This window comes from Arachis ipaensis, chromosome B2, assembly GCF_059453495.1.
Source record: "Arachis ipaensis isolate K30076 ecotype BB chromosome B2, ASM5945349v1, whole genome shotgun sequence".
Taxonomy (NCBI): Eukaryota; Viridiplantae; Streptophyta; class Magnoliopsida; order Fabales; family Fabaceae; genus Arachis; species Arachis ipaensis.
In genome coordinates, this window is record NC_142437.1 from 84,849,910 (window position 1) to 84,862,823 (window position 12,914).

At 34.2% G+C, this 12,914-nt stretch overlaps 1 protein-coding gene across 1 annotated transcript; it reads left to right on the forward strand.

Moving 5' to 3' along the window:
• Nucleotides 1-5,321: 5,321 nt before the first annotated feature.
• Nucleotides 5,322-9,890, forward strand: LOC107625403 (triacylglycerol lipase SDP1-like). The gene is made up of 3 exons (XM_016328031.3): nt 5,322-7,574; nt 8,170-8,313; nt 8,708-9,890. The coding sequence occupies exons 1-3, from the start codon at nt 6,156-6,158 to the stop codon at nt 9,632-9,634; spliced, it is 2,490 nt and encodes an 829-aa protein (XP_016183517.1). The 5' UTR covers nt 5,322-6,155; the 3' UTR covers nt 9,635-9,890.
• The last annotated feature ends 3,024 nt before the right edge of the window (nt 9,891-12,914 follow it).

Genomic DNA, 12,914 nt, shown 5'->3' on the forward strand with positions numbered 1-12,914 from the left:
ACTTGAGGTGATGGAGTGAATGTTTGGAAGACTGTGAAAGAGAGAGTTTTCTGAATGATGAGGTGGTAATCGACGGCTACGGTGATGAATTGAGTACTGGGAGAGAAATAACAAGGATCCGTTTACTTGTAAGTTTCAGTGAACCTCATGGATCTGCCAATGAGGAATAACAAGGAACCAAGTATTCCATAAAACGAGAGAGATGGTGGTAGCGTAATTCTAAAAGCATAATTGTACCAATTGATTGCGATAGAAACTCAGAGCAGAACATTAAATCTGGATTCTAGAACTTGCAGGTGCTGTGGCGATAAAAGTGGAGAAAGAGTGGAGGAGATCGGAAGGGACAGTATGGTGGCAGGGAGACCTGCAGCAGGAAGTGGTAGAGAATGAAAAATACAAGGAGAGGAAAAGGAGAGGGAAAGGTGGTAGAGGGTGGGGGAAAAAAAGAGAGAGAAGTACGGAGATAAGGATGAGAAAGAGAATGATAATGATGTGGGGTGAGTGATGATGTCACGTGGTAGCCGAATCTAAGAACCATTTTGAAGATTTAGTCAATCTATATCATACAATGATACAAATACTATTTTTTTTAATTCTCAATATGTGTTCTTAGAATTTATTATTAAAATATTATTATTTCAAACTATTTATTCAATATTTATTAGTTTTTTGTATAGTTATAAAAATTGAATTGGACCGACCGGTTTAGCTAAAAAATTGGTAAATTGGACTCCCAACCAGTCCGATCCAAGCGAACTGATGCACGAGAATTGTGCCAGTTCAGATTTTTCCCAAAAATAGAATTCCGTTGCAAGTATAGACCAAACCGGAAATTAACTCCCACGATCAAAGTTCAGAAATATAAAGATTTGTCACAATCAACACAAAATAATAACCGGGAGTTTTAAGTCCCAGGTCGTCTCTCTCAGACTATGCAAATTGGGTGTACACACTCTTGGTTGTGAGATAAGGGGGTTTTAAAGTATAAAATGAAAAATATAAAAGAGATTGAAGAATAAAAGAACTAACAAAATATCAAAAAGGAAACTAATGCAAATTAAAAGGAAGTAAGATCAAAACTAATAAAAATGCAATAATTGCATAAAAGAGCCTTGACTTGGGAATGAGAATTAAGGAATTCTATCATCTTCATAACTACAATTATGGCAAGTATGATGAGTTAATCTCACTTCGTCAACCCCTAACATCGAGGAGTAAGTCAAGCAAGCATAATTGACCTTAATCTATAAGTCCTAGCTAACTTACTAATTTAACTTAGTAAAAAGCTAGCGTCAATGGAAATAAGAATCAACTAACAATCCAAGAATTACCACTAAATGTCAGACATTATGATTCTAGTATCCTAGGAACTCATTTCCCAAGTCAAGGTATGAAAATCTACTCAAAATCTATAGTTGACATTTTCACAAACACCTTGTGGGCATAAAAACAAAACATGTAAAATTACAAAAGATAATAAAAACTATAACCACACTAATCACAATATCAACAATAGAAACCTAATCAAGCATATAGAAATCATAAAACATCAAATTCATCAACAAAAGATCAAGAAATCAAAATTGCATATATTAACAAAATAGCTTAAACCATAAGAACATGTAACAAGAGTAGTGTAATTAAAGAGAAAATTAAAAAGTACTTACAATGAGTTAAGTAAGATCCAAGATCAAAACTGAAATTATAAAATTCTACAATGAAATTTAAGTAAACCCTAAGAGAGAAATTGAAGAAAACTCCTACACTACTCCTACTCCTAATTATCTATCTAATGTGTGTAATGATGCTTCCTCTCATATGAAATGATGTACCCTTGATATAGCACTCCAAATGGCTTCAGCAACTTCAAAAATTGGGCTAAGAGAGCCTCAAATTAGCGACTGATTAATTTTAACAGTATTTTTTATTGGTCACTAATTCGGTTGCTAAGGATTAAATTTTCAACCAATATAGTAACCACGATTTAGTGACCGAATTAGCAACCAAATTTTTCCACCTTATTTATTCTATCAGTTGCAAAATCGGTCGCTAAATAGCGACCGATTTTGCAATCAATCGCTTTAAATCAGTATTTATATTTGGTTGCTAAATCGGTCGCTACCTTAACTATTAGCAACCGATTTAGCAACCACCGGCTTAGCGACCGAATTAGCGACCAACCATTTTTAGCTTCTTTTTTTATTGGTTGCAAAATCGGTTGCTAAATAAAAAAATAGCGACCGATTTTGTGACCAACAATCTCAAGCGTTACTTCCTCAATTCGGTTGCTAATTTGGTCGCTAAGTTAAAAAATAGTTACCATTTTAGTGACCAATTTTATGTTACTCGTATAACAAACTTATCGGTCGTTAAATTGGTCGCTATTAGTGATCGATATTTTTTGTCACTAAAATCGGTTGCTGAATATAATTTTAGCGACCGATTTAACGACCGATTTTTTTCTAGTCCTAGAAATCCTATATCGGTAGCCAAATCAGTCGCTATTAGCAACCACTGTTTTCAGTCGCTAAAATCGGTCATTATTCTGGTAATTTCTTGTAGTGTCAAAATCTGCACCAGCGAATTGAACTCGGTATCATCCTAAGACTCTTGTCGATGCATTGGATGGATAGAAACGAGTGATAGTAGTTTATTGGGTAGAAAACTCCTAAGTGAGTCTTTGAACCCTAAAGAAAAGATTAAAGATTTGTTGTGATTTGATTCTTCCATATATATATATATATATATATATATATATATAAAAATCGAAAGCTTTGATAAAGATAAACTTTTTTGAGATGTGAGTTGACTAGTGTATGTGTTTTTATTACTTTTGTGATATTTTCTTTTACGAAGGACCTTCGGGTTAGGTTCTCATCCTTTATAGCCCTATATTTTTCAAGAAACAGACGAGGAAGCCTATAAGAAGATTATTAAACTTTTGGACGTAACTTAGTTTATTTGTATATTTAAATTTGTTTATTTATTTTAGATATTTTTCTTTGTCTTTATAATTGATATAAATCTTTGTATAGAGGGATAGAATTTTTAATTATATAGGTATATAATACATATTTGTATGTTACTTGTGTAAGTTATTCTTGTGAATGTAAAGTATGTTGAGATGTATTTGTGTTTATATGTATGCCTGTTTATATATATATATATATATATATATATATATAGAGGTTTTAAAAGAAAAGTTTCTAAAATTTTTAAGTAAAGGTTCTTACTTATTATTATAGTTATATATATAGAAGTGGTCCTAATATCCTTGCTATTAGAATGGCGCAGCCAAAAGCGTGACATTCTGGTGGTGATAGTGTTACAACAGGCCCAAATCCTCTTTACGGCCCGAACTATCTAGAAAAATTAAAAACCTCTAACCAACATTTAAATTCAAACACCCCCCTTATCTTAGCTAATAAGATAAGATAACAAAGACAAACTATACAGTGGGATCCAAAAACTTCCTCAGATACGTTACACACTCCTAATTCATACATATACCTCTTAGACTCATTCTGACTTGAGCATCGAAAATACCACCACCGTTGCTCCTGAATTCCGATCACGTGATCACCAAGACCGACGAATCCTCAATCATTTCCTCAACCCATACTAGTAAAGTCCTGTACATTTTTAATTTCTCAAAATTATTTATAATTTTGTACTCATTTTTTATTTGGACATTATTTTTGTCATTTTACTATTGTTTTGTTTTAAATTATAACATGAAATCAAGTGCTCCTCCTATTTTCTAATTGATATTTGAACTATTTTCTCTTATTAGTATAACCGTACATTTTGTTTTTAAAGAACATACAAATGTCTAGTGCAATATTTGTTTCTTGTCCTTATTCTGTTATTTATTCTAATTATGTCATTTAATAAAGAAATAATAATTTATTTGTCTTATTCAATTCACTATATTCATATTTTATTAATTTTATTTATATTTATGTTATAATATTATTGGACAAGATTTCGTTGGTACGGGTGAAAAAAGGATTGAAATTTTGTCGGTCTTTGTAATGATGCGATCGGATCTCTGAAGTAATAGGGTGATACCTACAAAAAGACACTTTAATGTTCAAATCAGAACGAGTCTAAAAGGTATAGAATGATGTGTTGTAATGTACCTGAGGAAGTCTTTACCTTCCTTTTTATAATTTGTTTCGTTATGTTATTGATTAAAATAAGAGAGGTATTTGAATTTAAATGTTAGCTATTAGTTCCCAACTTCTTAGTCAATCTGGACCGTAGAGATGTCGTGAGTTTGAAGACCAGGTCGCCGTTGGGCCGTTTGGGGCTCCAGACGCCGAAACAATTGTAATATAATAATTTTTATTACTTATATATTAAGTTTTTAATATAAATTTATATATTTTTAATAATTATTGAAGAATTTATAAAAAATATATATGTCTAATAATTATTTAAAAATATTTATACAACAATAAATGTTATATATTCTGTAGAAAATAAGTAGTGCAATTCAATACTTTTTAAATTCTAAAATCTAAATTTTAAATTTTATATCTTAAATATTAAATCTTAAATCTTAAATTTTAAAGTTTAAACTTTAAATCTTAAATCTTAAACTTTAAATTCTAAATACTAAACTTTAAATTTAACTCTAAATACGAGCCGTTGATATAAAATATAATAATAACGAGCTAAAATTTATTTAATTAATAAAAAATATAACATTCTTTATTTAATAAAAAATGTTTATAGATGAATTATATATCAAATAATTATTTAAAAATATTTATACAATAAAATAGAAGATATACAAATTAAATAACTAATAAAAAATGGCTAATATTTTTTATATGAAAAAAATATTGATATTTTTATTAAAAATGAGATTATTTAGTATAATTATAAGTGGATAAATTTTATAAGAAAAAATCAATACGCAAAATACCTACAACAATATACTTTCTATGTGTTATATCAGTATTTTCTGCACATTTATAATAGTATAATATATTTTAAATATCAATATTTAATCAAAATATTATTTTTATTAGCATATTAAACATAGAGTAAAGTTAGGGAATAACTTTGAGACTTACCCCAAAAGTTGGAAACAAAAATGATACTTTACTCTTAAAAATAATTTCTGATAAAAGATAAACTTAAAAAATTTAAACACTACAAATTGAATAAAAATTTCCTGTCATATTTACCCTCCTGTCCAAAATAAAAACCGTTAGTACATTCCAATACGCTATTTATAATTTATTACAAACCAACATCTGTTATTTAGCGCCACGTTGCATCATATCCTCCTCCCTTCTTCCAATGACATCAAAACAAATCCCACAAACAACTGCAATTCCACGTCAGGCCCATGGGGAAGCCATACCGTAGTCCATAACTCCATAAGCATCAAGCAACATGTTTCTTGTTTATTCTTCTTTGGTCTGTTAATAATTGTTTGTTATCTATAGAAGTTTGTATAGATAACAATGTATCTAGAAGCATATAAAAAGCACACATTGCTGAAATGCCCACAGCGCACTTTTCTGACTTGCTTCCGTGTCACCGTTCCGGTATCTTTATCCATCCATTTCAGATCCCAATGCCTCTCTTCCCTTCTTCCTATCTCTTGTTTTCGTTCCATTTTTTCCATTCAATTCATATATTCAACGCAGACTCTCGTTCTCGCTAGGCCCTCTCTTCTTTCTTTGGCTTAGCGGGAACATTTCTTCTTTTCATTTTATTTAATTTATTTTTTTTATATATTATTTCTTGTTCATTGCTATTTGATCCATTTCTAATATTTCGCATCTCAGAAAAATTGACAATTCATTCGTTCTTATCTTAAAATTTGCAATTGAAGATCTGAATTCACTCAAATTTGATTGCATCTGAACGAAATTAAATTAAATATAAAGTGATGCATGATCTACCTATTTACATGTAATATATGCACTTGCTGAATCTGTTGGTTGTTCTTCCATTTGATTGCACTCCTTCTTTGGAGTCATCAATTTAAATTTTCTTTGGTCCATAGGACATACTTAATTGCCAAAACACCTTCATTTTCAGAGAACTCTTGGAGGGTTACTTGGTCCCTTCAGAGTTTTCACTTGTGAGAAGAAAAAGAGAGAGCCCTTACTTTTAGGTTTTGATCAAAAGGGATGGATCGTATAAGTAATGAGGCTACTGTTGAGGTTTTCCCAATTGGCCCTGCGACCATTTTTGGCAGAGCAATTGCATTTAGGGTTCTTATGTGCAAATCTATGTCACATTTGAGGCATCAGCTACTGTTGATATTGGTGGATACCTTCCGAAGGGTTAGGGGATTTTGGGTACCAATTATATCATCATTTCATCCTAGGAACCCTCAGGGGTTATTAGCAATGATCACAATTGTTGCATTCTTGTTGAGACGGTATGCGAGTGTGAGGGTAACGGCCGAGTTGGCCTATAGAAGGAAATTCTGGAGTAATATGATGCGAGCCGCGTTGACTTATGAGGAATGGGCTCATGCAGCTAAGATGCTTGATAAAGAGACACCAAGGATGAATGAAGAGGACCTGTATGATGTAGAATTGGTGAGCAATAAGCTTCAAGAGCTTCGCCAGCGCCGGCATGAGGGATCTCTAAGGGATATTATATTTTGTATGAGAGCTGATCTTGTTAGAAATCTAGGTAATATGTGTAATCCTGCCCTCCATAAAGGCAGGCTTCAGGTGCCGAGATTGATCAAGGAGTACATTGATGAGGTATCAACTCAGTTGAGAATGGTGTGTGACTCTGATTCGGAGGAGCTTTCATTGGAAGAGAAGCTTGCATTCATGCACGAAACGAGACATGCGTTTGGGAGGACGGCTTTGCTGTTAAGTGGGGGTGCTTCCCTTGGAGCTTTTCATGTTGGTGTTGTTAAAACTCTGGTAGAACATAAACTTATGCCTAGGATAATTGCTGGTTCAAGTGTAGGATCGATTATATGCGCTGTTGTTGCCACTAGATCTTGGCCTGAGCTTCAAAGCTTTTTTGAGGATTCGTTACACTCATTGCAATTTTTCGATCAAATGGGTGGGATTTTTAGTGTTGTGAAGAGGGTCACAACATTAGGTGCAGTTCATGAGATCAGACAGTTGCAAATGATGTTGAGGCATCTAACCAGCAATCTTACATTTCAAGAAGCTTATGACATGACGGGTCGGATTCTTGGAATTACTGTTTGCTCTCCAAGAAAGCATGAGCCACCTAGATGCCTTAACTACTTGACTTCACCTAATGTTGTTATATGGAGTGCAGTCACTGCTTCTTGTGCCTTTCCTGGGCTTTTCGAGGCACAGGAATTGATGGCGAAGGATAGAAGTGGACAGATTGTACCTTACCATCCTCCATTTAATCTGGGTCCTGAAGAGGGATCATCATCAGCACGGCGATGGAGGGATGGTAGCTTGGAGATGGATTTGCCAATGATGCAGTTGAAAGAGCTGTTCAATGTCAATCATTTTATAGTTAGTCAGGCCAATCCTCATATTTCACCATTGTTGAGGATGAAAGAGTTTGTGCGAGCTTACGGAGGCAACTTCGCTGCCAAGGTATGTATACGGACTTGCAATCTACAGAAACTCGATAATTGTCGCATTTTCTCTGAATTGAATTTTCGCTTCCACATTTCATGATAATTCCACATTGAGATGATATGTGAAGTTGGTCCTTATTGTTACAGACACCTAGACAAAGGTTTACATTTATCCATTTATAATTCCTTATCTCTGTTCATGCTTTAAGATTTTCTATGCATAACCGATTAAGATTTGGGCATCTTCTGATGCCAGCTATCAGATATCATGCATTTAGTACTTATTACTTGCTTGACTAATTACTGTGGATTTTCTGGCGTCTACTATTCCAAACCCGGACCCTTGTAACTTCTTGCCGGGAAACTTACATGGTTAAATCTTCTCAGTAATGTCATCGTTTGATTCCAGACTAACCATAGGCTTGCCTTCCTAATCAGAATATCTGCTGCAATGGAGAGTTCTTGAATTCAAATAATGACTTTCTGTGTAAAAAACAAAAATAAACTGTGGCACTTATATAGAGAAACTATTTAATCAGAAGTATGTTCTTGCCTTGATATACATTCACAATATGCACCGATAACATTCAATGTGGCTTTTGATTTTGTAGCTTGCTCATCTTGTGGAGATGGAGGTGAAACATAGATGTAATCAGATACTTGAACTCGGATTTCCCTTAGGTGGAATTGCCAAGCTGTTTGCTCAAGAGTGGGAGGGTGATGTAACTGTTGTTATGCCTGCAACTCTTGCTCAGGTATGCTTCTGAAGCTTATTTAATTACGCTGCTTGCTATGTCATTTATCTGAATTGAGATAAGCAAAGGCAAAATGTGAAGGATGTTTCCATCTTACATTTAGTAAAAGCAAAAAGGGAAGTCTGGTGCAAAGCATCTTGCACGACTTAGGGTCCAGGAAAAGATCGCACCCACAGGATGTAATTAGGTAGCCTAACCTAATGCAAGCATTAGTAGCTGATTCCATGGTTTAAACTTTGTGACTTTGAGTCAGATGGAAACAACTCAACTGTTTCTCTAAGACACTCGTTCTTACATTTAACAAAAGATTTATCAACTTATTTATGCATAATTCTTCTTAGAGATAACTCAGTGGACTCCTGAATAACTTTTTTTCCCTTGTTTCATGCACCAGTACTCGAAAATTATACAGAATCCTTCATATATGGAACTTCAAAAGGCAAACAACCAAGGGAGAAGATGCACCTGGGAGAAGCTTTCGGCCATAAAAGCTAATTGTGGAATTGAGCTTGCTCTTGATGAGTGTGTTGTAATGCTCAATCATATGAGAAGACTCAAACGAAGTGCTGCAAGAGCGGCGGCTGCTGTTTCTTCTCAAGGTTCTGGTTTTCCCCCAGCTGTCAAGTTCTGTGGTGCAAGAAGAATTCCTTCATGGAATGTTATTGCACGAGAAAATTCAACAGGATCCCTTGAAGATCTTATTCTAGGTGCTAACGGTCCCAATGAAACCTCCGGTAAAAATTGGAAGTCCAACCGTAGCGCATATGATGGAAGTGACTGCGAATCTGAATGTAGTGACTCAAATTCTTGGACAAGAACTGGGGGGCCTTTAATGAGAACTACTTCGTCCAATCTGTTCATTGACTTCGTCCAGCACTTAGAAATCGATATTGAACCTAGTACAAGCATGCCGGGTCGTACTACGCCTCACGATTTTCAATATCACAGTCCCAGGGTGACAACACCGGATAGGAGCTCCTCAGAATCTGACCAGAGGGAAAACGGCAACAAGGTTTTCACGAATGGATCTAGCATAATGGTAACTGAAGGCGATCTTTTGCAGCCTGAAAGGATCCATAATGGGATTGTGTTCAATGTTATCAAGAAAGAAGACTTGTCACCTTCAAGTAGGAGTCATGATAGTTTTAGCAATGAAGTCGCCGAGTCTGTCCAAATTTATTGTCCAGGGAAGGAGATGGACACTGCTAGCACAGTTTCTGATTCCGAAAATGGCGACAATGAAACAATTACCCCAGACAACAACTCCGAAGTTGATTCCAGTGCCGATTTGGGTAAGGATAAAACCGTTGCTGACCGTTAACTCTTGGCAATTTTCCCTGGTGACTTCAATACTTCGATGCTATTGAATGTAGATTGTTAATAGCATGAAATTTGGTCTTGCCAAGGAAAATATTTACTTACCCTTATAAGTTATGTGTTCTTAGTGTAGATCATTACTCCCGCTTATGAAAATATCTTCACGCCAAAGATTTGTCTACTGTTGTATTTTGACGGTATATATATAGCTGTTAATCAAGGTTACTCAGAAATGCAGCGAAAGTAAAATGGGGTTTCTTTATCGTACAAGTGCATTCCTTTTTCTAACTTAAAATTTGCAGCAGTAGCCAGTTACTTAAGCAAATGAATGAAATAATATATCTTTCTCCAAACAATATATTAAGGTCGAGTCTATCATGATTACTGTAGGTTGTAGTTATACAATTTTAACCGAAAAAAATGTTGGCTACGATAGTTATATGACTTTGAGAACACTTAAAAGTGTTTAAAATTAAAGTCATATTTATTATATATTTTTTATTTTATTTTTAATTAAAAATATTTTAAATATTAAAAATATTATTTTAATTTTAAATATTTTTTAAATATTACTAAAATTATATAGCCATAGAGACTATAAAAATAATCATCGTAGTAAGCACCAGGTATTAATCCCCTTCTCTCGCTTGCAAATAAATTTTGGGGAATGTTTGAAAAAAAATAAAAAAATAAGACAAGATTTTTGTTCTTCAATTTCTGTTTTTTTAACGAACGAAGATTTTTAATAGAAGAGAACATCATCTTTGTATGTGTTTTTTTAATTAAAATCTAATGTATCTATCCTGCATTAGATCAATGAATAATAATTATAACTAGACAGATAGAAATTATTTATAATAACTTCCAAAACTCCCAATTGAATTTCCCTTAAATTTTCGGGAGTTTCACATCTGTTTGTTATATTTAAATTGCTTGGGGTGCCCTATCTTATTAAACTGGCTCTTGCAATACCTTCTATTGAATTATTTTTGTAGATACAATTATGAACACATTTTTCATGTTAACTCTTAGCAGCAGCATCACAGGTCCTCAACGAGCCAATGTTACTTGTTGGCCAAAAATAAAAAGGCTTACACACTGGTACAAAACACTGCCAACCAAGGCTATTTATAGTTAGAAATTATTTTTAGAACTTATTTTTAATATAGATAAATAAGTGGTGTTTTATTGAATATTCTTATTTTGGGTATTTTGCAAAAGTGTAAAATTATAGATATACTGACACAACACGCACTCTGCGTATTGCTTTTGCAGAAATTATGCGTAAAGTTTCGAGACAATTTTAATAGAGATTCCCAATAGAGATTTGTCACGTGTTGCGAGAGTAGCCAACACACACTATGCGTGTTAAGGTAGCAGAGATTCTTCGCATGATTTCAAGACACGCATGATTTCAAGACACTTTTATCAGTGGTTCCTTGCCACATGTCAAGTGGAGGGCAACACACACTGCGTGTTGACCACTTTTTCAGTTTGTCTCCATACACATGACAAGTATGCTCCGGAAAACTACCTTGTACTAATGGGTTGGTATCTTTAAAATGGGGTGACTGGTGTTAGAGATATAACATTAGTGTGGTTTCATGATACGGTATCAGAGCTCTATGTCCGAAAGGTCAAGAGTTCGATCCTTAGTGAATCCCAAAAAAAGTGGAAAAGATAGCAAATCAAGCAAATCCAAAAGAGAGGCTCTTGCTTGAGGAAGAATGTTATATATATAACCATTAGTGTTACCTTCTTCTATTAGCTTAAGTTTTTGGGATGAGTGGTTTCATGACAAGTGGAGTGAGCCTTGCATGCTTCGTTGCTTTGCTTGGTTTCTTACTTTCTTCATTTCACATTATCCATTTCACATGAGGGTTTTGAGAGAGATTGAGAGTGAAGAAGGTGATTTTTAGTGAGGATTAGAGTAAATAGTGTGTTTAATAATAATAATAATAATAATAATAATAATAATAATAATAATAATAAAGATCAAGTTAAGTGTAAGTGTAAGTTTAACCAACTAAATCTGGTTCCTTTTTTGGATATCTTCCATATATTTTTGTCTCTTCTTGGCCTTCTCCTCAAGAAGAAGATCAATGGCTCCCCCAACATTTTGATTGGTCATTCGCAATACTCGCTTCGCATTAACCTCTTTGAAGCCCATTTGAATACAACAACAACAATAACAAAGCCTTGTCCCACTAAGTGGGGTTGGCTACATGAATCAAACGACGCCATTGTGCTCTGTCATGTGTCATGTCTACAGAGAGACCATTTACATGTAGATCTCGTTTGACCACCTCATGGATGGTTTTCTTAGGTCTTTTTCTGCCTTTCACCCCTTGTTCATCTTCCATCTCATCCACCCTCCTGACTGGATGTTCTATTGGTCTTCTTCTCACATGTCCAAACCACCTAAGACGCGATTCAACCATCTTTTTCACAATGGGTGCTACTCCAACTCTCTCCCTTATATCTTCATTTCTTATTTTATCCAATCGCGTATGACCACTCATCCATCTCAACATCTTCATCTCTGCCACACTCAGCTTATGTTCATGCTCCCCTTTAGCCGCCCAACACTCCGTACCATAAAGCATAACCGGTCTTACAGCGGTGCGATAGAATTTACCTTTAAGTTTTATCAGTCACTTGTAGCTGCAACATAATCAAATAAGTAAGCCAATACATGTTCAAATTCTCAATTATAATTATAAATTCATCTTAAGTCCCAATAGGCCTTTTTCATACCCGAGCAAATTTTGCTTTTGCAAAAGTCAATGCTACTCCCTCAAGAAGCTCCAACCTCAAATGCCTATATATACAAACTCATAAGCATTAATAGTCTTCTCTAAGCAGCAATTAGGAAGGAGAATAGAGTTAAATGGCTCACAATGTTTATTACGCATGGTTGCTTAATTATACCTCTGATCAGTCTCAGAACCAAATTGTACTTTCTTTCCACTTTGATCTTCAACTTTAATTTGAAGTCTTCAACAAGTAATGATCCATCAGCATGCCTTCCAGCAAGTGCAGTAGCAGTAGCCCTTGTTGCAAGTAATAAATTTTAGATAAAAGAGCCACAAATATTCAATATATAACAAAACCAATGATACTACATATACATAAAAAAATCAGTCATCAAATCAGTCACTCCTAAGTGAACTAAGACATTCTCAAAAGAATAACAACGAGCATCGTTTAAGGAATTTTAAATTCAACATATTTAGTTAGAATAAAAACTTGTGGCTTTCTATTAATATTCTGACAGCATCTAG